The sequence below is a fragment of the Folsomia candida genome, unplaced genomic scaffold (genome assembly GCF_002217175.1).
Source record: "Folsomia candida strain VU population unplaced genomic scaffold, ASM221717v1 Fcan01_Sc002, whole genome shotgun sequence".
NCBI lineage: Eukaryota > Metazoa > Arthropoda > Collembola > Entomobryomorpha > Isotomidae > Folsomia > Folsomia candida.
Genome location: NW_019091194.1, coordinates 19,271,959 through 19,295,401, shown reverse-complemented (window position 1 = coordinate 19,295,401; position 23,443 = coordinate 19,271,959). Strand labels below are relative to the sequence as shown.

At 41.6% G+C, this 23,443-nt stretch overlaps 3 protein-coding genes across 3 annotated transcripts in view; 1 reads left to right on the top strand and 2 right to left on the bottom strand.

Moving 5' to 3' along the window:
- Positions 1 to 22,224, top strand: part of LOC118434382 — a 34,843-nt gene extending 12,619 nt beyond the window's left edge. Inside the window, exons 4-11 of the mRNA XM_035847748.1 lie at positions 9,399 to 9,890; positions 10,008 to 11,914; positions 12,368 to 12,476; positions 12,828 to 12,979; positions 16,297 to 16,512; positions 16,652 to 16,765; positions 19,184 to 19,474; positions 21,298 to 22,224. Coding sequence (XP_035703641.1) covers positions 9,437 to 9,890; positions 10,008 to 11,914; positions 12,368 to 12,476; positions 12,828 to 12,979; positions 16,297 to 16,512; positions 16,652 to 16,765; positions 19,184 to 19,474; positions 21,298 to 21,549 — 3,495 coding nt within the window. The 5' untranslated portion in view covers positions 9,399 to 9,436 and the 3' untranslated portion in view covers positions 21,550 to 22,224. The remainder of the gene's footprint in view (positions 1 to 9,398; positions 9,891 to 10,007; positions 11,915 to 12,367; positions 12,477 to 12,827; positions 12,980 to 16,296; positions 16,513 to 16,651; positions 16,766 to 19,183; positions 19,475 to 21,297) is intronic.
- LOC118434383 lies at positions 1,391 to 3,369 on the bottom strand. The gene is made up of 2 exons (XM_035847749.1): positions 2,705 to 3,369; positions 1,391 to 2,622 (listed from the first exon to the last, which is right to left on the bottom strand). The coding sequence occupies exon 2, from the start codon at positions 2,598 to 2,600 to the stop codon at positions 1,716 to 1,718; it is 885 nt and encodes a 294-aa protein (XP_035703642.1). The 5' UTR covers positions 2,601 to 2,622; positions 2,705 to 3,369; the 3' UTR covers positions 1,391 to 1,715.
- LOC110843912 (E3 ubiquitin-protein ligase MARCH3) lies at positions 13,657 to 15,575 on the bottom strand. The gene is made up of 4 exons (XM_022089970.2): positions 15,059 to 15,575; positions 14,740 to 14,942; positions 14,116 to 14,333; positions 13,657 to 14,006 (listed from the first exon to the last, which is right to left on the bottom strand). Exons 1-4 carry the CDS (start codon positions 15,303 to 15,305, stop codon positions 13,907 to 13,909), a joined length of 768 nt encoding a protein of 255 aa, XP_021945662.1. The 5' UTR covers positions 15,306 to 15,575; the 3' UTR covers positions 13,657 to 13,906.
- Positions 22,225 to 23,443: the final 1,219 nt, after the last annotated feature.

The window sequence follows — 23,443 nt, the reverse complement described above, 5'->3', positions numbered from 1 at the left end:
GTTAAGAGGAGTGATGGACAACACATCTTTAAGTGAGGTTACTTATATACAATTTACCATTCCACTTTTCTGGATACCATAAAAATGTAAGGTCGTTTTTGAGTGATACTTTCCACACTAATTTCCCCACTGATGTGATACCCATGTCCGTGATATCTATGTGACAGTGCATATCTGCACCTACTGGTTGACAGTCGTCCGTTTTTTTTTCTCTCCGGAAGACTAAAGACACTTTCTCCATCAGCAGAGGAGACAGAGCAGAAAGGGCTTAGCCATCTAATCGCATATAAATAAATAAACCGTTGTAACCAGTGCTTGATTGCTTGAACCTTTCGACATTTCTTGCAGTAGTGCAAGAAATGCAAGAAATAAGCGTCACCTAATGGCTTACCCTTTGTTCAATAGGGATTATCCTCCAGATGGCCCTTACTTCTCGCATTTCTTGCACTACTGCAAGAAATTATGCCTACAAAAAAAACAATTTCTTGCAGGTGCTTTTTTTCACGCCTCACACTGGTGGTAACTTAAGCTCGGCCCGTACTACTTATTGAGAGAAGAAGGAAATGTTTCTGAATGAGGAGTAAAGTGAACGTGAACTTGATGAGGAAAATCGATACTTATGCTTTGCTGACTACTTTGCCTCCAAGTTTTCCCTTCCTCTGACCTGTTCTGCACCACATCGTGTGTCATAGGGTACTAACCTCCGTGCTACTGCTTCACACGGCACAGCTCGTCTTATTTTTCAGACCTTGTGCGTTAGGATTGGATGCTTTTAGCTCGTTCCTCCTGTTTCATTTCTATTTCCAACTTGTCTGTTTGCTGGTCTCTTCTTCTTGTCCTGGTTACGTACGGCCGTATTCTTCCATGGATGGAGTGAGTGCAAATGTTTTGTGTGTACATGTCTGACTGGCGAGAGTACAAGGGAAGCAGATAAGGCTGTCATCATCACTGCTAAACTCGACACCATCACGTCCAATTTCTAAAGGTGATTGCCAGCGATAAGAGTTGCTGCCGAGGAGTTGAAGTATTATTGAGGAGAGAATTGATTGTCGCCTTGTTTTCTCTCTTTCTCCACCCACCCACGAATTAAATGAAAAGTTATACACGGGCTCATGAAAAGGTCTGAAATGTGCGAAGGTTGGTGCATGCAGCGTGTAATTAGGCAGCCATTCTCTCTCACAACATTTGGACTTGGATGAATAATTTTAAATTAGTCGGTCGTGTAATTCTGTACACGGTATTTGCCAACTTTTGTTACGTACACGTTTAGTCGGTGGACAATATCTATTCGTGAAGTTGCATTTTTCTACTATACACAACTTTATTAATGGGAAACTTTTTTGGTAATTATTTTCAGAAATTCTCGCTGCGAAATCACACTCTAGCTTAACATTTCAGACACGTAAATAAAACATAAATCGTTTTTATTTCAGTTTGAATAAAATTCGTACCAATGAAGGACATGCTTTTAAAAAAGTTTGTATTTTATTATTGTTCATTGCATGAAATCATTTTACATATGTTTATTTCGAAAAAGCTAAACGACTAGCGCCGTACATTAGGGTCCCTATCTGAATATTAAAAAATCTTCCAATTTAAAAAATGCATCGTGAATATCTTTATCTTTATCTTTATAGTTTCAGCACAATATTATGATAATAATATGATAATAATATAATAATTATAAGATAAAATACAATTTCGTATCAGTTCCATTATGGCGAATCCTCTTTCTTTTTATTCATGCGGAGACTTTCATAACTCTCCGAAGAGTTACTGTTCCCATTGGTGTCGTCCTGTTGGAGGGCACTGGCCGCGCGGAGGGCGGCCCGCTTTCTCGTCACTCTTTCGCGATCCTTCCTTCTCTGCTCGGCTTTCTGTTCTTCAGTCATCCGGCTCCGAAAGCGCATTACGCGCAGGGTCGATAACGACACAGGTTTGCCGTTCCACATGGGCGGTATGTTATTCTTGACAGGTTTAGGTTTCTCAACGATAGGAGTTTCGTCAATGTTTCTGATTTGAAGAATTTGCTTTCTTCGTCCAATAGAATTCGGAGGTTCTTCCTCTTGGACAGGATGCATGTCATATTCATATTCTGGGGGCGACGTTCCTATTTCATCTGAATATTCATCGTCGTATCCCTCTTCGACTTCCTCCATTTCATTCGGGAGGAGGTCTTCGTCTTCTTCGTCCTCCTCCTCCGATGCCACCACTGCCTCCATTTCGAGCTCTTCCGTTTTTACTTTATATCCGGCTGGAAATTTGTAACCGTTTGTTCTTATCGCCTCGATAAGGGTGCCCTGCTGCGGCTTTTTATCACTCTCGATAACGTCGTCATGATAACCCTTTGGATCCCCGTCACCTTCTTGGTACGGGTTCAATTTGACCTGCAGACTTATCACGTTCGAGGCGAAGGAGGACATTTGACCCACAAATTTGGGTAAGGCTTCTTTTAAGTTTAAACCCTCGCTGCTATCTAAATCAACTCCATTTTCAGTTTCCAGGAAATCTTCAATAAGTTGGCTCGTCTCGATGAGATGATTGTGCAACAGTTTGAGTTGGTTGCTCAACTCGAGTTTCATAATAATTGAAGCCGTCATGGTAATCGCTTGTAGTTTAAAACTGTATTTTAAGTTGTAATTAAAATATTTTAGATTCAAAAACATCACCGTTTTTAACTGTAGCCAAATTAGATATTACTTACCATAAAGTCACCTACGTGATAAAAAAATCATGAAACAGTTCCGGGATATGATTATTAACTTAAAAAAATTCTAATTTCTGGTAAATTTCAGACACGATAATTAAAAAGTTTCTCCGTTAACTCACACGGACCAGATGACTGACTGGACACGAAGAAAGTGTCTAAATAGCTCAACAGCAAAAACGTCGCGCACTCACGTGTCCTAATCCGAAGGCGAAAAAGTAAAAATGTGACAGTCAAATGTTTTTTAATTTTTAATTTTAGACTTAATAGTTTCGAGTTTCTCTTATTTGCGTTGCTGTTGCGAGCTGTGATTAATCCTGGCATTCGTACACACATAGTTTCGCGCTGTTTGAGGTTTGACCGAGATTCGGGGCCAGTGGGGGCGGAAGTTGGGGGGACATTAGCATTGTGGGATAGGAGAAGGTGGGACTTATTAACATGGGAAAGATACGATTTTGCTAAATTTCTGGGGGGCAATGTCTCCCTGTCCCCCTGGTTCCGCCCATGGATGACTGAAGAAGCTACGCTTATAGAGATTGGTATTTCATGGGTTCCGCCGCCACTGTTCGGGCAAACTCAAATCTCGACCCACTTGTTACGGGGCGGCGAGATACATGAGGTATTTACATATATATGTAAATGTATATGCATACATACGTAAACGCCATTGGATTGTGCATTTGGTAGTTGGAATTTGAAAAGATGTGACTCATTGTAGACTTAAATTGGGGGAAAGTAATTGAAATGTACACAATAATAATAATCAAGAAAATCAAATCAAGTTAAACTGTGTGCATTTAATTAAATAGACACGTTCCAAAGATCAAAGGGAAACGGATTGATGGAGATTGGGTCGCGGAAACTGGAGCAATTGAGGGTTGAGAATGCTATGCAGAGCAACTTTGACGATAAATGTATGTATGTACGTACATGCATTCATATATCCGCTCGGGTGAGCAAGATTCTGGGGTCTGAGGGTTTGTTGGGACAAGAAATAAATTACAAAGTTATACATGATACACACATTGTTTATTTTATTTCACCTCATTTACCTTTCCGCTTATGTTGGGAGAAAGTACTTTGTGTGGTATGGTCGAAGCGTAGGTGGTAATATGTCACCTGCTTCGGCGGTGGATGATGACTTTCACTCCGTCCACGCCACGGTATGTATGTACGACTTCATTAAAGCCAGTGGAGCGAGAATGGAAATTGAGACTAATATGTAAATAAGTAAGCTAGTCAAACGGAATCGAAGAATAGATAATCAACCGTACTTATCATGACAATCTGTAAATAAGGTCGTGGGAGGTAATTGGAATTAAGTGGGTAGCCATTTATTAAAACCCAACGTGAACTTATTCCATTCCATTTAACTGTTAGACTAACTAACTATGAGATAATGATAGTAGAAAAATTAGGCTGGCACCAAATTTGTTCCCTGATTTTGGAAAATTGGTTGCAATCAAGTAAAGACAGGGATATTTTGATGGATGTGGCGTCATAAATTTGATGGTACTTTCCACTGCAATTTTGAAACAGCCATAAAATTTGCAGTGGGTAATTTTACTTGAAAAAGAAGTAAATAAATCGTCAATGATACTGCTTATCCCCTGATTTAGTAGCATATGAAGTAAAATAAGTAAATAAATAAATAAGAGTAGCTTACGTACACATGGCTGAAAGTAAAGTCATAAAGCGTGGACGGAACTTATTGCTTTAGTATTTTCTCATAAAGCCAACTTAAATCTTTTCCGGGCGTCTGTATGACAAAGGTGATTTTCATCTTCCTTTTTATACGTCGACGGAAATGGTTTTAAAGCTGGAGGAGCGGAAACGTGTACACACAAAATAAGTACAAAGACAGTAAAGTCTTTACAGCAATGCCACTTTATCACCAACGTGCCACAAAATGAAATTCTAATAAGAAAACGCCAACCAGAGGGAATCTGCATAAAGTTTGTCGGGCAATAAAAGCTGCTACTCGTACATATGTGAGTGCATGTACTTCTTGTTTTGGGGGAAATCCTGGTGGTACATTTGCGTGACACTTTATACTCGTTATATAATGCCCAGAAATCTAGTTTTAATTTCGTCCCTCGAGCCCACGCGGCTGGATCTTGTTTTGGGTAATAAAACGAGCACACACCAAAACAAAACAACCATGAGTGGAGGAGTGAGTATGGATTTCGTAATTACGATAGTGCCAAGTTGGACGTGATAAATTTGGTATTTTCATGCAGATATGACGCCTCACGGAGGTAGAGCACAATCCGAGAACGGCGATGATATATTCGTATCAATTAATCACGTTTCGCCAATAGATTCAAAGCGTTGTCATTTAATAAATACTATTTCCTTTGAGAGATTAGTTTGAATTGTCTCATTAACTCAACCTTGAATTTAAACGAGGAACTTCAATCATCATAAATACCTCTTAAAATTGTCATGCGATGAAGGACAAAACATTTATTAACTGGATGCCGTATCCTGAAAAAAGCTTATGTTTATGACCAATAAATCGCGTATTTTTAACTAGATTATAAATACAATATGATTTTGTCACCAGTAAGGACTTATGTATACCTACTACGCAGCAGTATATATTTACATATGGGCGTTCCGGGTGGACGAAAAACAGGCGACATTGGGTACGTTTATTTTCATCCCTATTAAATGATAAGAACATCCAACAATTGCTTTCGGTTGATAGCTCACTAGCTCACGATTACGTGACGCTGTTGCATCAATGGTTTTACGATAGGATAAAAGGCCAGCCAAACTGCCCCCTCGATTGGTCCACCATCAACATAAGATTGCCGATAATTAAATGTGAAGTTAGAGTCCAGTCGTAAAATCAAGATCAAATTGCTCTCTCTCCTCCCAGTTGTTCTTCTCCTCCGTAATGGTTACAAAAGCCCAACATCTTGTCCCCCTCCTCTGCTCGACCATCTGCAATGCAAACACTCACAACGCGTCGTACTATGTAGACGACGACGGGATTCCCGTTATGAGTCTGATCTCCACTTTTTAATGGACGTGAGAGACGGAAGAGCGGATAAAGTGTGATGAGAGGAAGGAAGGAAGAAAGTAAGCGACGGGCGGAAGAGTAAGCAAACCAAACCCGATCGCTCCTTTCAATCAGATTTTCTCAACGTTTCTTTTGTTCTTCCTTGTCCTGCAATGCGCCATTTCTTGGTTGGGATTGGAGAGGAAAGACAAAAAGTGAACGGGACTTTCTCCACGGAGGGAAGAAGAAGAAGAATGGAAAAAAACTGGAAAGCTATGGTCATGATTTTCTCATATCACTCTCTTCGCACGTTTGAAGACGGGAGAAAGAGACGGATCGGAGAGGGGGAGCATGTGCGCGTGGTGAAGATACATGTGCGAGGCGAGTAGTACGAGGTGGGCAGAGAAAGTACAAGTTTGACTTGACCATATTGCGAAACGAGTGAGTATTAGTCGTCGTCGTGAGGAAAGTGAAGCCATAAATCTCAAACTTGTGGATGGGTTATTATCCTCTTATAATTTAGGCAAGGAGTGATATTGTGATAGAGGAGGAAAAGGAAATCTGGTCTTCACTACTCCGATCCGCTCCAGAAATTCCATCCGACCCACGAACGAACAATCGACCAACGAAGCAAGAAGGAACCACGGTGAGGAGAAAAACGGGGTACTTTCGCGAATTTATACAAGTCATCTTCCCGACTTGCTGCATTAACACGGCGGCTTCTCGTCGTGGTGGGACCACCTTAAATAAATGTTGTTGAGGTTGATCGGACTGACAGGACTTTCTCCGGAAAGCAAGTATCCTAAAAGACCCAAAATAAATATCTCGGTGACAGTGGATAATGTCACGCCATTATTCACGAATGGGGAAGAATTGACAGATTGGTTGTCGTCCTTGCTGGGAGAAGGGTTGTACACTCGGAAATAAAACAGCGGTGGAGAATTTTATTGGGCAGGTCGATAATAAATATTCCTGAGAAGAGTAAACTTTACTTAATTATGGACACCCTCCAAGTTTAATGAGCTTTGTTGATAATTCAATACTGCTCTTCCAGCGGTAACGGGAAGAAACCCTGGTTTAATTAAATGCAAGCTAATCTTCTTACCGTGGCAGTATTATAATTTAAATCCTATCATGCTTTGACACAAGGCACGGAAGAAGGCTTGTTCCCATCAACAGCTTCGAACCTTCCGCAAATTCGTGTCTACTTATCTTCGTCTCCAATACAGTTTTCATCTTCGTCGGCCAGAAATCTCCAGCCCAGAAATGTACGTTCAGACCAAACCAGAGACCGCATCATCATCATCTTATTCGTGGATAGTCGTCATCCTCCCAGGTTGAAAAGATGAGTTAATTTAAGGGTCAGGTTGAGTAACAAGGTTTCCCAGAAATTGATTGATTTACTTCACCTTTCGTTTATTAAAAGCGAAATTGGAAACGGTATGAAAAATTGCCGTCGTCGACCTTTACATCCAGAAATTGGATTAGAGTTAAAATGAAGAGTCTTAAATAAAATGAACCGTTCACTCCAACTTTCACCACGAAACGTGCTCCTTATTACCAAAAATTGGAGGAAAGTAAGTACAAATATCGCAATTATTGTACATAATGAAGGTAAAACCGTAATGAAGGTTAAACTGATAAAGTAATGAACCCATTCATTGGACCGTTTAATTCAACGCTCTTAAATTAAGCTCCCACCTTACTTATTCAGATCCTTATGATGCTTATAATGGAAAAGAAACTGTGTGAGTGAGACTTTAATTAAAGTCATTAGTTTCAGTTATAGAGTTTGCTAAATTTTCCCCGTTAAGCACGTTCCTTGAGTAAACTTGGAACAAAAGGCGACCGTCTGTTCTTCTTCTTCTTGGCTTGGCTTGGCGGTGCGGTGCTGGTTATGTGGTTGGTTGGTGATTTCACTAGTTTTGTCGCCATACAAAGTTTTAATGCGAATGTCGGGTGCAGGAAATGAGGTCCTATGGGAAAACGGAGACTCGCAAGAATCCTTTCAATAACAAACAGAGAAAAATATGTTGATTACTTCCATATCTCGAAAAAACCGGGGAAATGGTGACACAAGGTCTTTTTGATTTGGGTCATTTCTCTTAATGAGTTTGGCTCGAGTTGGTTATGTTTTTCCCTTAATAATTGTAACTGCCTCGTAATTTCGTCTTTATTGCTACCGACAAAAATTACATTTCCTTCCTCATTTTTTTTCCACCCAAATCAAATAAGTAAGCACTTAATTTATTTTCATTTTCGTTTACAAGCTTAATGAACTAAATAAATACGAAAGCCACCTCTCTCACCGAGCAAGTAGGACCATCAATCAAGTGACTTTCTCCCCGTCTCTGTTTGTGACGTCCTTTGTGCTGCTGGTTGTTATAAGGAAGAGAATCAAGCCATCCTTACGTATTGATTGACTAGTTTGGTCCTTTCTTTCTCCCAAAAGTATAAAAGTTGTGAGAAAAAGATGACTCTTTTGGACTAGGACTATCGTCCTTTTTCCCCTCTCTCGAGACCTACGGAGAGAGAGTTGACAAACAAAGTCTCCCAAGTCAGACCAAGATTTCCTTTGATGTGATGTGGCAAACCTAAATTAAGCCCGTTCCCATCTTTAATTACTCATCCATGTCCAAATTACTACCTCGCTTGGGTGCAGATACTTAGATAAATCCGGCGGCTGGCTTAGCAGAATGGTTGAAATGCTCAGTTTGTCAAATGCAGACGATTTGAGATTGTCGGGATGGCCTGAAGGAGAATAAAGTTGGAGCTTCTTTTCCTACAAAAGAATCATCAATGACATTTGATCAGTCGGTGCGAATATAGGTCGGAGAGGATGGAGAGCGAGCCAGTGAACTGGTCTCTCTCTCTCTCGTACATAAAGACGACCATGGCCTTCCATTGTTTAATGGGATTCTCTCTCTCTCTCTGAGCGATGATTACGGTGCACGAAATAAGAGAAGGATGAGGAGAACCATGATGATAACGTGTTCATGCCAATGAAAGGTTTCGTGGAATAATAATCTCCCTCGGGTACAATTCTCTCTGCTGTTGTTGTTGTGAGAATTGGACCTTTCTCTCCACATCCACCTTGCTGGATGGATGATGATGAAGCTGGAATTTCCGTTGTCGTTGAATAAATGGGACAGTGAGGGCTCATAACACGCACATGCACGGCAACTGATTATGTGGTTAGTTTGGCTTGGTCGACACCGAGGAGGAGCATTTGTTAAATTTGGTCGCGGGTGTCCATGTCACTAGTTGAGTTGAATGTAATTAAACAAATGATCATCGAACCGAACCGTCAGAGTTTGTGCTTTCTCTGCTAAAGCTCGGCTTTCACGTGCTGCAGGAATATGCACGTAGCAGCACGAATGGTACGAGATTACCGTAAATACTTGTACACACGCCACCATGCAACTCGTCCGGTTGGCCTGCATCAGGCTGGATTGAGGTTAAAACCACGTGCACCATGTTATTGGACGTGAGTAATACGTTTGTTATTAATATTAAGCCAGCCGCAATTTAATTTAATTTCAACGACCATTATTAATTGAAGCTACCACAACCAACGAAGAGTATGTACGGTTGGTTGGGCAGGATAACGGAATCGCTCTCTCAGCGTAATAATTATGAAAGCCAACAATGAGTTTCCTTCCTGAAACATTGTTATGATTGCAGATCCGGCGTGAATAATGGAGGCAATGCATAGTTGAGGCATGGTGAGTGGACGGACGCAGGATGGAGAACAAATGACAATCCGACGACTTCCAGCCATTAAGAGCCAGTCGTCCATCTCTATCCCCACTGCGTACCACTACTACTACCCACCCGTCGGAGGTGAGGGTTTCCACCCCTCCGCCGCCATCAGTGTCGCTGCCCCGTTCGAAGTTGGGGGTGTGGTTTCTCGAGAGCAGCAAACACAACAACCGCGTCGACGTCCACTTGGTCCTGGTCATTATCAGAGAACCCTGTCCTCCTCGTCCCTGCTTACCAATAAGGCTTCCGTGTCCAAGAGTCGGAGTGACTACTGCGGCGTGGGAAGGGGACCGCCGTCACCGCAGAATTTTAGAGAAAGGCCGATTGTTGGGTCTGGCAGCAGTTCAAACATTGTCTACATTGATCGCGGTTTGAACGGGCTTGAACTCGGGGGGAATTATGGTCTTGGAGGAGGTGAGTCGATTTTAACTGTTTGACATATGCAGTTTGATGCATGGTGGGAATTCTGGAGAAAAAATGGTTAGCGAGCAGTCACTATAATTTTATTCCTCACGGATTTGATAATGGCAGGTTGTTCTACCAATTTTGGAGGCGTAGGGCTACCCTCATCGTCCACCACGAGTGGGAACAATGGCAGAGAATTCCGAGAACGGAGACTGATTCGCGAGTCATCCCAACCAATAATTGTTCATGTTCCAATCACCGCCCCAAAAGCGACGGCCACCACACTTTCAAGGGCCACGTCACCACCCCCACCTCAATATTTATCCAGTCTCGCGGCTGCGTCCTCCTCCTCCGCCACCTGCTCCTCCTCAAGCCCCAAGAAGAAATGTAGACCCAAACCACCCGAATTTTTGAAGAAACTCGGCCGCAGGAAGGACCCCAATGAAGACGACGACAACGACACCAACTCGTCAGAAACGGACGTAGAGGAGATCAAGAACGAGCTTAAACCTGGGGTGAGCAGTACTACGCAGAGGAAAACGATCACAGGTGGTGATCAGACAGCACTAATCCTGGACGAGGAGAAAAACTCCCCAAAGGTCGTCGTACCTGCCCATTTGGCCAAATACGCGAGGAATGCTCCCCTGCGGAAGGTGAACCATCCTCTCGAAGAGAATATCTTCTCCAGCCTCATAATTACTCTGGTCGCCGTGGGACTGGCCCTTATCATTGGAATTCCTGTTTTGTTCTTCACCGGAACCTTGCTCGTCGTTGCGATCGTTCTTCGCTACTCACTCTTCCTCCTTCACGGTGTTTACTCATATTTACGCTTCATTTGCTCAAATCGCGGTCACCTCTCTTCCACTGCCCGGTCCACGACTCCTCCCATAATCTTCCCTCGGGACAGGCTTGCTTTCTCGAATGATGTGAGATGGTTGGGACGACGGGGACGGAGGGAGGCTCAGGCAATTCTACAAACCTTGCTCGTCTTCGATGGGAGTCTGGATCTTGGGAGTTTGAGACATTTGATCCTCACCAGAGTGGTTCATGCAGAGACGCCCGAAGGTGAATTGGCCTACCCACGACTAATGCAGAAAGTAAGCCCCTTCCCGGCAGGGTACAGGTGGGAGCTGGATGTTGCTTTTGACATTCAAAACCACGTCATTGCGGGTCCGAGCTATATCCGAAATGAGAAGGAGATCCAGGAGTATTTGAGTCTTCTTTTGACGGAGCGGTTGTCACTGGCCAAGCCGCTGTGGGAGATCAGAGTCATTACCAATTACGGCGTTCAAAAGGATACAATCGCAATTTTGAGGGTACACCAATGTTTAGCGGATGGGATGACTTTGGTCCGAATTTTGAGCCACTCACTGGCAGACCAGGCACAGATGCATATTCCTCAAAGACCTCACTTTGCCGGACTTAGTTTTGGCTTTAACGTTATTCGTTCACTGATTGTGGGGCCACTGACGTTTTTCATGTGGTTGCTCACGACCTTCAGAGATGCCAATCTGTTCTCAGTCCCGCTCAGGTGGGGAAGAAAGTCTTGGTGGCCGATGTGGAGGAGGAGGAGACAAACTGCGAATGATGAAGAAAGCGGCGGCGGTGGTGGCGGTGGGAGAAAGCAATCGCCCACTAATTGTGGTAGGAGACTGGCGAGCGACGTGGAGGAAAGCAGTGCTGCTGGGACCAATGGGGAACAAGTCACAAACAGCAGCAGCAGTCCGTTATCTTTTCCCAGAGAAAGCAAACCCACGCCACAAAAGAAAGTTGTTGCGATGAAAAACAAAGGATCAACAGTGACTACTAAAAAATGTAGAAGGCAACAGCAGCCAAAGAAGAATAGCGGCGGTGGACCCAGGCGGGCTTCTCCGTGGAATGTGGTGTGGTCTGCTCCGGTCTCCGTCCCCAAAGTGGCCAGGGTCAAACAAATCATGAGGAGTTCTTTGAACGACGTCCTTCTCACCGCGGCTGCTGGCAGTGTTCGCTCCTACCTCCAAAAATTAGGGATTCCTTGTCCCGATGACGTAAAGGTAGGTATCTTACCATCCTCTAATTCTTAGGTTATCCGACTTCTTCGTTTGCGTCACGTTTTAAAAGTGGGTGCAACCCGTGACAAGTGAAGAGATATGTCAGACTGATAATGTCAGGCTACGTGTATGGCACATGTGGATTTCTTTAGACTCTTATGCATAAATTTTGAATCAGAAAACTACTATTTATGTACATTGGGTAAAAAAAGACTTGAGAAAAATGGGGGATCGAATTTTAATAAATTGCTGCAAATGTAATATTGAAATGTACAATTATCACGGCAGTACCTTTGTAAAACCTGGTCTGGCGAGGCCAGGATTTGTCTCTAGTGCCACAAACAAAGTGAATTAATCTTCGTTCTGTCCTTCATTCCACTGATTGAGCGACACGACCGGATCTTCTTTCCCCTGCCTCCTTACTTATCTCACTAACTTGACTCTCACCACTTTTAGGTGGTTATTCCCATCGATCTTCGAAATGACATCACATCCCCAAAGTCATCCACGAAATTGGGCTGCAAAGTGGCATCCGTCTTGGCCACGATTCCTTCCGGAATGGAAGGTAAGAATTATTTGAAGCTTTAATTTAAAAACAAACATTGGGCACAAATATGTACATGTTGGCGACATAATTTATAATCGTAACACTTGTTGGGAGATGTTCCCTTCCTCCTCAAATTTGACGAGCGGATACGCCCAACTTTTTTGAAATTGAGACACTTGTTTGTTATGTAACATTTTCATTCCATTTTCTATTCTTCCTGTTCTGTGACACAGCGTTAAATTATAGAGAAGTAGCAAAACACCTTTTTTAGTCGCCCACACATAAATAAAATTACCTATTTTAATAACCGCTATTTTTCAATGGCCTAACACGACGAGGCATTGACCTGTATTTTTGCCCCTGTAAAAGGAGCCATTCCTCGCATGTGGGCTACACGACATCGCCTGGACGAGTTGAAGGCATCGGCTGACCCGGTCGTGGCGTATGGTGCGACCACCGTCCTCATGAACATTCTCCCCCATCCTCTCGGGGTCGCGCTGCTGGACAATATTACCAACAAGGTAAAAGAGATTTCAATTGTCGCCATTTATTCCCATTTGTCCACAAAATTCTGCTTGGTAGAGGTGGTCTGAATGGATATTTATTTATATGCGCCACACCGAATGCAACAGACGACAAGATCTCTCAGAGAAAGTTCTTTCTTCGAATGATGACGATGGTAATGGTCGTACTGCTTCTTGTGCTCCATGGTTTGTGATTTATTACCTTCGCAGTCTGATTTTACCTGTCAAGGGAAATTTATTCCGCACCGGGACCCGTGTGTCTGTATCGAAATCGATCGTGATGTCTTTGCCATTGAGTGGTGGAATGGAATTGGATTCAGTGTAACGTGCATAACGCAGGAGGAGGTTTTACGTACGATGTGTGATGTAAACCACGGCCGTAAAATAGGTTTTCATTCACCAACTAGTAGATAATAACGTGGGGAGGAGAAATAAGAGGATAAGAGGAAAGCGTATCAAGGATGCACGAGAGCGAGAGATTCTTTGCTGTCAAATAAGCAAAATAAATTGTTTTCTGTCATGCCATGCAGAGGAGTGTCACATCAAAACCCATCCAACGTAATGAGACGTGTGGACTGGCTCATTATTAGATAATCTCAGGAAATTGAAGAAAGTGGTTACACATACTTATCACAAAAACATGTATCTATTCTATCATATCATAAAACAGCATGTTGCTCGATCGATTGTATCAAATTTATTTGTTAATATTGCAGTAAAACCTTTGACACATATTTCTTCCGTTTATTCTATCTACTGATATATACTTTAAAACACGTTTTTCACAGTGTGTACTAATTTTATCTACGAGTCTACACAATTTTAAAAAATAAATCCCTTCCTTTTCACTATAATTTTAAAACTACTTTTAGATTGTAGGAAACCAATAGCATCCAAGCCCGACATTTTCTCTCCCCATTATCATCATTGCGATTCGCCTTGGTTGCCACTGCCAGTGGTGTCGATATTCACGCGGACTTGCTGATTGGTCCTCTGCCAAGATCGCCACACGCTGGAGTGGTACCTTTGACAATGGGGAAGAAGATAACAAGATGAGGATAAATTTAATTTCGACCAGATTGGTTGTACTTTTACATATGTATGAAATGGATGCAAATTGGGAATTGACCTACTTTATGGTGACATGACACCAAGCGAAGTAGACTCCGAGAAGGAAAAGACTTAAAATGATGAGTCCCACAGCCTCCCAACGCTCCTGCATGAAATATTGATTGGCTCCCAGGACACAGAGATAAGTGGAGACGATTAGCAATGGAGTGAGCAGCATAAAGCAGACGATATCCGCGATCAAGTTTCGCACATTGAATTGGTTGCTTCGATCTCGCAGATACTGTACACACCCAAACAAAAATATTCTCAGGAATGGCTCAATATGCAAATCCGCCTCGAAATGAAGTAAATTAGAGTAGAATGGGGAGCAGAGGCAGACACATGGCGAAATTGCAAAGGGATTTAGGCTAACTAGATCAAAAGAGTTACTTTCAACATTAATCAAGTCATATCCTCCTGAATTCAAACCTCTCTCTTTAACCTAACCTATGCAGAGGCCTAAACTCTCCCTCTCTCTTTATACTTCTCCGACGTTTAAAGCTGGGAGAGAGAGAGAGAAAGACGACGTAAGAGGGTTTCAAGCTGTTCAGAATTTGACATTACTTATTTCAAGTGGTTCGGTTGGGTGGTGGGCGAAACGACATTTTGGCCTCCAATCGGTGTGGTTGGTATCAGTAATTAATTACCTCGTTGCAAGTTCGTGGAACACGAGTAGTGGTGTAAACATACTGGCAAATCTCGCATCGGTCCGTGTTGGACGATGTGAGCCAATGTTCCAAGCAGGACAAGTGGATGAGGGCCACCGTTCCAGTACATTTACACGGCGCAATCAAGGACTCTCGCATGGATATCGTACTGTTGGGCGAACCCGATGAATAGTTTCCATCCCCTGGGAAAAAATGAAATCAAGAGCACAATAAAAAATTAGTTAGATTTAGCTAATTACTAATTAACACCCAAAGAGAAAATCGTTGGGAGGAGTGAATACGAAACTTTTTTCCATACCATCGTGGCAAATTCGACAGAACTGGTAACTTTTCTGGCTGTGGGTTGATGATGTTGCTGGCGAATCCACTTGCACCACGGTTTGAAGTTGGAGAGGAGAATTGTTGTTGTTGTTGTTATTACTGGCCAACTTTTCCTTTAATTTCGCCACACCACAACTTCTCCCACCACTGGTTGATTTATTATTTGGCGAAATTAAGGCACAATTAATAAGGTCGGCAGAGTTTGGGTCATGTTGACGATGCATGTTGACCTCCCAGCTGAAGTTTTATGAAGTGTGTGTCTCTATACCATTGGGTTTAACTACTATTCGCGGTCAGAGAGATCTATAAATGGTAATGGAATTGTATGACTAGTTTACCGAAATGGTAATAGAACTAAAATTTGAAACTTTTAAAATTAACTGTGGAGCAACAACGTAATGGGGACGAGAAGTTTGCCGGGTTGGATTGGACTTTTAGATTAATTCATTACGGAGGAGCTCGTCTGAGGCTGCTGTTGCCGTGGTTGACGCATTTCATTGAATTAGCTCGTTTCGTGGAGATAAGCAAATTACAAATTTTGACAGGGCAGACTGTTTCTGAATGCAAACTATACATGTCTTGTAACTAACTGATTCAGATGCAGATTTGTGGACGAGCATCACATAATAATGTTCACATTTCCCTATATGCAACAGCAGCCGGTATGCAGGCATTCTTCTCAATTGCTCCAGGTCATGCATAGAATCAATAAAATACCATCAACAACACTTGTGAAATTGTTAACAAAGTGAGGCCTAGTTACTGCGAACGGATTTGTCCGTCTGTCCATCTGTCAGCAGGATAACTTTGGAATGAATCTAGTTTTTTTAAATTCTGCTTTCGAATGTCGACATTTAATTTTTAAAATGAAGGAGAGAGAGTTCGTCAACTGACTTTATGAAAGGTCAAATATGTAGATTTTTTTTTGTCTTGACGGGTTTAGAAGTATTTTCAGAAATCACCGTCATTTCGATGTACATCCATCTGATAAACGTGGTCAAAGGTCATAAAATGCCAAACTTTCCAAGCAAATGATGCATCTCGAGTACGCATCTCAATGCACTCCGTTTCCGCGAGTTTATCATTATCACACATACATATTTATTGTTGGAGTTCATGTCTGCATATATTTATGATGTCTGAATTCCGAAACAGTGCACGACACACATATTTCTGATATGTGTAATAATAATGCGAATTTCTGAATTTCCACAGGCTTCCCTCCAGTTTAGCAACCTCCCAGGCCCGACACACACTTTGGTTGTGGGGGGATTTCCACTCAAAGGCATTTATCCCATTTATCCACCTTCGGGCAAGATCCGAGTGGGAATTTCTGCATTTTCATATGCTGACCAAGTCCATCTCACCGTAGTTTCACACCGGTCGCTACCGAATGCAGGACCCTCTCTGCTTCAAGGGATCACGGCCCAGGTAGGAATGAACAGTGTGGCTTTGACATGTCAGTTATTTTTGAACTTTATGACGATGACAGTCCAGAACTAAGCGTGTATGAGGCTGCATACTTAAATCTCTTGTTAAAACTTTTCTTTTGTTCCTGCCTCCTTAAAAGGTGGACCAACTCTCGAAACAACTTTCTCAGCGTCGTGTTCCTGGGGAGAGTCGAAGATCTGCGAGACATTCTTCCCTCAACAATCCGGAAATGACGAAACCTCCGACCAGACAAGTAAGAATGAATTTGTTTTTACTTTTAAGTTCTAATACTTACAAGTTGTATGAATATGAAGCATGCGGTTTGTACTCGGCTGAAACTTCTGAAAAGTGCTGGATACTACATACCTGAATAAAATTAATGGACTCTGTTCGCAGAATTCACTCCTGGAATCATTTTACAATCCTTAGATTACGAATCGTTTCGGGATTGAATTGAACATTCCAATCCATTTATTATTGATTTTTTTTCATTCTCGTTTCGCATGATATGACTTTCGATAGAATTTTTCAAAAGAAATAAACCAACTTGTTATTTTTCCTTTTTGCCCATTCAACCATTTCCTAAAGTGACCACAGAGGAAATGTTAAATAATACAAGAACACAGGAACTTTCTCTTTTCCAGACTTCTCTCAGGAACGTCTATATTTTACTGCTTTTTCCAACACTGCTCTGTTACAGGGAAAGTACAGGGCGAGTAGAGTTGATAAAAATGGTGTATCATTGAATGGAGAGAAGAAGAAAGATACCCTCAAAGGACATCAACCACCGGCTGCCGTGTATATAAAAAATATACGTATATCCTGCGAAAATGGACACTAACTATATAACTAACTAACCCTTAGAAAAAGAAGACAAACGAAATTTTGAAGCTTTATTATAAAAGAGAACTAGTCGGGCTTGCCAACTTGTTTGCAAAGTTCAGTTTAGAAACTTTTTGTCCTCCTGCAAGCTGCTACTTTCTACCTGCGTGTATATATATTTACAAGGAAAGTAAAGTGAATTGTCACTGCCAAGTCGCACGTGTTTTCTTAAATTTCCTACTTATTTCCTGACTTTTTCTAACCCGTGTTATAAAAATCTACTGGTTTTATCGAGCTTGCCAAGCTCTCTTGGACCATATTTATTTAGTTGTATAGCACCGTGAGAGGAAGGAGAATGCCATGAGAAAATTTGGAGGTGCTTTCATCATAAAACTGATTTACAGGTGCACGTGTACCAGCTCTTACCTGACGGACAGAAGTGGTGGTAGCTTGAAAGGGATTACATGATTATGAATGAATGGGTGCGTTCAGTTGAGGGTTTTCACCCAAAAAGCGAGGTCACGTTTTGTTGGTCATTCATTCGTAAAGTAAAGTGCGGGTTGGGAAAGAGGAAGCAAATTCGTCCCAAGTATGTTTATTCATAACCACCCCGACTGAATCTAGAATTCCTCAAAAAATTAGAATCTTTCAGCTGAAAAGAAACCATAGGCTTGAAAACTCGAGGTTGCTCTCTCATGTAAAAAATGAAGTGGTTGGCATCCCAGAGAAAAATCATTTCGTGTGAATAGAAATCCCAATTTATATTTCACATGATTTAACTTTTCCACTAAATCTGTTCTTGAACTATTCCAACTTGTATTCTGTTATCTTGGGTTATATTATGTTTGGTTGTTGGGCGAAAGATAAGGAGGACAGGTTATCAGTAAGTGGCTCATCTGGAATGAGGAAGACGAGGCTGAGATAGCAGTGGGCGAAAGAAAGAAGAGTGGAAAAGATGGCATTGAGAGAGGGAGAAGTTCCAAGTCGTCGTCGTCGTCGTTTCTTGGTCGTCGTATGTCGTGTGTAGTGTAAGAAGTCAGATCAGAAAATGGAGACGAGAAGAAGAATCAGCAGATTCGGAATTCTCATCCTCATCTCATCCATTCGTTTCGTTCCCTGCTGCGGTTTTGGGCATACTTTTGCGAGGAAATGAAAATGTAATGGTGTGGAAATATTTGGGCTCCAAAGGGAAATTGAGTTGAGTCGAGTTCTTCTTCATATCAAAATTTGTTGGAGATGGTTAGTCGGCTCTTCTGTCGTGGATGGACGGAAGTGAGACTCCACGGCAGTAGTAATCAGTTAGTATACTCACATCCACGTATCTAGCTGGAGGCATTCAAATGTTTTGAACTGTGTAGCCCCATTTTTAAGCCGTTTGATTTTTGCCAGTCTCCAGCTTGACGATGAAAGCAAGTCCAACTGCGATGTGAATGTCCCCCAGGAAGGAAATTCCCAAAGAGTATTTATTTTCTTTGTGCTTGTATCATTGCTCTTGGAGTGATTGTGGTTTACTTTAGAGACGACTTTTCCACTATATTTTTTCTCTTGCTCGCAACTTATCCCGTTTGTCCACTCTTGACTTTCGACTTTGGAGAATTTATTTTTATGCTTTTCTTTCTCCCAGCCCCGTTCGCAAAGCAAAGGTTAGTCGACTGGATCAATCTCAGAGGGGAAAGAATTAAATCAATGGTGCCATGAATGCCAATCAAATTATTACTTATCAAGTTTGAAAAAAAAGAATTTCACTAGTTTCATGTATGTGAAAGCAGGCGCCTGCTTTTTGGAGGAAAAGTCTGCAGGGAAATGATCCCGTGATTTTATTTGATTCCGATTTTATTACATTTTTCAGATCCACATGCAGCTTCAAGTGGTGCAGGAAGAGCTTCAACAGTTGAGCCATCGTCTGGACACGCCGAAAATGGGAGTGGTGTTGAGTGCGGGGTCGGACGCTGGTGAGGAGAATTTGCACTCATCCGACGACGAGTCTCTTGGGGGTGGGGTGTCAATGTCTTCGCGTTCTCCGGCCGACCAAGCTCAGCTCCGCACCCGGCTGAAAACACTCAAGACCGAGTTTAGCGAGCTTATTGGAGAACTTCGACGTCGTTCTTCCATCGTCGAGGGGGTTCCCATGTCATTCGAGGTGAGACTCGTATATACTCTCTCTCAACCCTATTTATTTTTCTTCTTTCTTGCAAATACAAAGGAGAGAAAGTATTGATGTGGGTGGGTGGATAACGATCTCACTGCTGGAACACAGATGGTGCTGAAAAATGGCGTGTTGTGCATATATACATTTATATTTTCAGTAATTGCCCTTTGACTTTTCTGATTGTTCAGACCCAATTGTCGCCATTGGTGCAAATCCTCACAGAGATGTGAAAAGTGCCAGGACAGCGAAAAGCTGTTGTTTCTCTTTAAATAAACTTCTTCCCTTCTTCTCGTGCATATACAACTTTCACCTTAGCCGTCCCTACTTTCTTTTTCATGTGCAAACAACTCTCGCACCATGAGGTAACCCAACTCGAGAAAGAAAGAAAGACTAAACACACGGAGGTTTTCTTGCCTCATCTTTCTCTCAAAAATTATTTATGCACACAAATAAATCCCTGGCTTTTTTCCCTTCTGAAGTGAAGATCCTTGTTTTCTAAAGTTTTTTCGTGTACATTTTGATGTTTGGGCTCTCGTCGTGTTTAAAATATTGGTTGTTTTGCATACATACGTGTACACAAGTTTGGCCATAAATTATCCTCACAACATTCATGATCTGCACGAGGACTGAGGAAAAAGACGCAGAATAAGAAATGCATCCTTCTCACTTACATATTATTAGCCAAACTAAAGGTTTGTTTGCGAAACCTGGCTGGCAGGTTTCCTCCTTCGTCTCCTTTAATTATACGGTGAGCGAGATTACTTACAGCAGGCAGGGATGGAAATAGACTTCATTATTTGCACTTGTTCCGTATTCATCAAGCATAAATAAGGCATTATTATTCGTTTGCTCCCTCCTCGCCTCGCCTACTTTTCACTCGAATGAAGAAAGAAAACTTCTCTCTGGGCTGCGGCTTGGCGAGGAGTGTCCCGAGGCTGAAAGGAGAAAAGAAAGTTGGAGAAACCTTGTATATGTCGAAGGAGCCAATTAATTTAATGGAAAGTGGAACCAAATGTGCAAGTTGTTGAAAGTCGCTTGTTCGCTCCTTCCCTCGTTTTTTGTTATTATTACTACAATGAGAAATGAAATTAGCAAATTTTGCTTTTCATTGGATTTTGTTTGTAATTTACATGCAATTTCCCAACTATAATAACCCTTTAGCCAATTAGGGCTGGGCTTTTGTTGCTGCGATAAGGCTTAAATACAGGTTTATTGGAGTTAATCATACTCACGAGCTATCAACAAGAGGAGCTATCAGCTTTGTTCCCTTGATAGATTTATCGTTTTGCATTATGACCTCGGTATTAATGGCATAATGGGCTTAGGAGTCAAGTGATCACTACATTTCGTCAGAAGAGCTGTCTCACTCGTTTCAGAGAAAGGTTTATATTTAAAAAAGTTAAATAGAAAACATTTTCATGGTATGAATTAGGATTCGTGCAGAATAAAATAGCAGTTTTTTTCGCCGAGGCCTCCGAGGGCTTGTTAGGCAATCGAGTTTGAAGCATGTACTCGACTTATTTGCTATACTTGCAAAATATGCAATAATTAATACGGCATTTATAAAATGCTTTGCCAAACTCTCGAGGGAGCAATTTTATCGAAACTATTTTATTCCTTGGTAATGGATACGCGTAGAGTGCGAGCAGTCGCTTCGGCTAATAAGTGAAAGTTTGGGTTTACTGCAGGCGGCGGGGCATATTTGCTATTAATAAAATAGCTTTGGTCCACGTGTTGCGAGAACTAAAAAGTTTTGCACTCAATTATGAAACCCAGTCTGGAGCTAAAAGTTTGACAAAAATCTCTCCTTGCAGGACGAAGAATGCGAGGATGACTATCGCAAGCCGAGGAAACGAGCTTTATCCGTCGTGTCGATGTCCATGTCTCGAAGGAACAGCATTTTTTCGGGAAGGTCTCTGACGACCCCGGAGTCATCGGGGTGCTACTCCTCCTCCGACGATGATGACCACCCATCCAGCCCGTCCCACGAGGTTCGGATGTTCAACCCCAACGCGGCCAACAATATGCGCTTGTCTTCTTCCCCCATCCGAACCACTGCGGTTTAAGTATGATAGATAAGCTGTGTGTATGATAAGCTATGATAACTCCATGGCTTATCTTCCTTTCATCATCTTCCCACTTGTCAATCTTCCCTGTCGTGAATAGAACGATGACTGTGTATCAATCAGAAAACCATTAGTGTAAGTACTTTCTCCCCCCTCTTACGTCCTTCTTCACCCCGACAAAATTTATTCTACTGGAATATTTGATACTCCACCAAGTGAACGAAACAATAAGAATGTAGTTGTAAGAAAGCAGTGAAAATCATACCCTTTACAAATTTTGGAACGCTTTAAATATTTAAATAATTTGCATTTTTGTGTCTCTAAGCATATTTACATACATATGTAACTTAACTCTTGTTAAACTAATGATGTATGACTACTAAATATTTCATATTCGCAATTTGCCAAAGTTGGAAATCTCAATGTGTTTTGAAAGGTGTTCTGGCAGCGTGTGGGATTATTTTTCCTCCAAAAATATGCAACCTATGTGACATCTACTGCGTGTAATTGCCATGTGATAAATATATAAATACTTCTATCTATGTGTGCTAGATAAATAGAATCAATGTGAAATCAACTGTGTTAAATTTTAAAAAGGAACAAAAACTGAAATCTGTGTATGTATCTGGTCATGAATCAAGTGAAAAAGAAATAAAGTCTGTAATTGAAAGGTTACATAAGGCTCATGGACTTTGATTTAAAAGTCTGATCAGTAATGATCACTCACACAATTTCGATCCATCCATCCATACAGCGGAATGAATGCATACTAAAATCATGTCTTTGTCTCAACTGGAAACTTTTTTGCGTCAAAGTAATAAAGTAGATTATTAAGCTCAAAGTTTCACATGCATACGTCGTACGTAACGTTCCACTCATTTCGCAATTTCATCCTCGTAATAAATTCTGCCAGTGATATCATGTTCATCGACTAATGGATCCCTATCATCCCGTTGTAAAAGGTGATCTCAAAGTAAACCCCAGTAAAAGGAAAAGGGCCGAGGGACTGAGCTCCTATAGGTACTCACACATCTTTAAACTTTGGGCTCCTCCAACTATACAAATTGACTCGTACGTACATCTGCACATGGTGAGAATATCGCGTTAATTCATTCTCGAGCTGTTGAGTGCATCAGAAATTCATGAAATTAAAAGGGTGTCGTGTCTCCCAATCGAGGTTAGGGATCAAAGAGTAAAAATTAAAAGCTCGTGCAATTTGTGCCATGCATTGATTTATTCGAGGACGAGGAATGACTCACTCCTACAGATACGTACATCATTCTTTTCTGCACATAAGTTGCCTCCGATAAAATTGACTGCATAATAATTCGCCAGTAAAAGAAGGTAAACGGGCAAGTAAAAGTTTTTTATTGCAAAGTTTTGTTGTTTCTTTGCCGATCAATCGGAGGATCGCAAAAAGTTTGTTTTCTTGCCGGATTTTTAATATATTTACTACATAAAAATATTCGAGATTATGTACTTTTTGGATTTGTGACCCGGTTGGGATTCAGTGGAGGGGAGCCAATAAGAGAGAGTTATGAGACCCGCATGGAATGCTAATGTTTACGACGACGAGACAGAAAGTACACGTCTTGTACATTTTCATTGGACAAGAGGAATCATAAAATATAGGTTGAGAATGACAAGCCATGGTTTTCTTGGGGCTATGCTTCGTCATTAATAATTCATCCAATAGTGCTTTAATTTCGTCTAGGTCGTGCCTCTTCAACCCACCAAACCCACCAACCAACCAATCCACTAGATAAACTCGTCTTAATGAAGAGTGTAATTGCAGGGGAGATACGTAATATTTTTATTATCCGGCTGCCTCGTTCACTAATAGTCCAGACAAAGGAGGCCATTCAAGAAGCTCTTGAAATGTCCAGTTGATAAG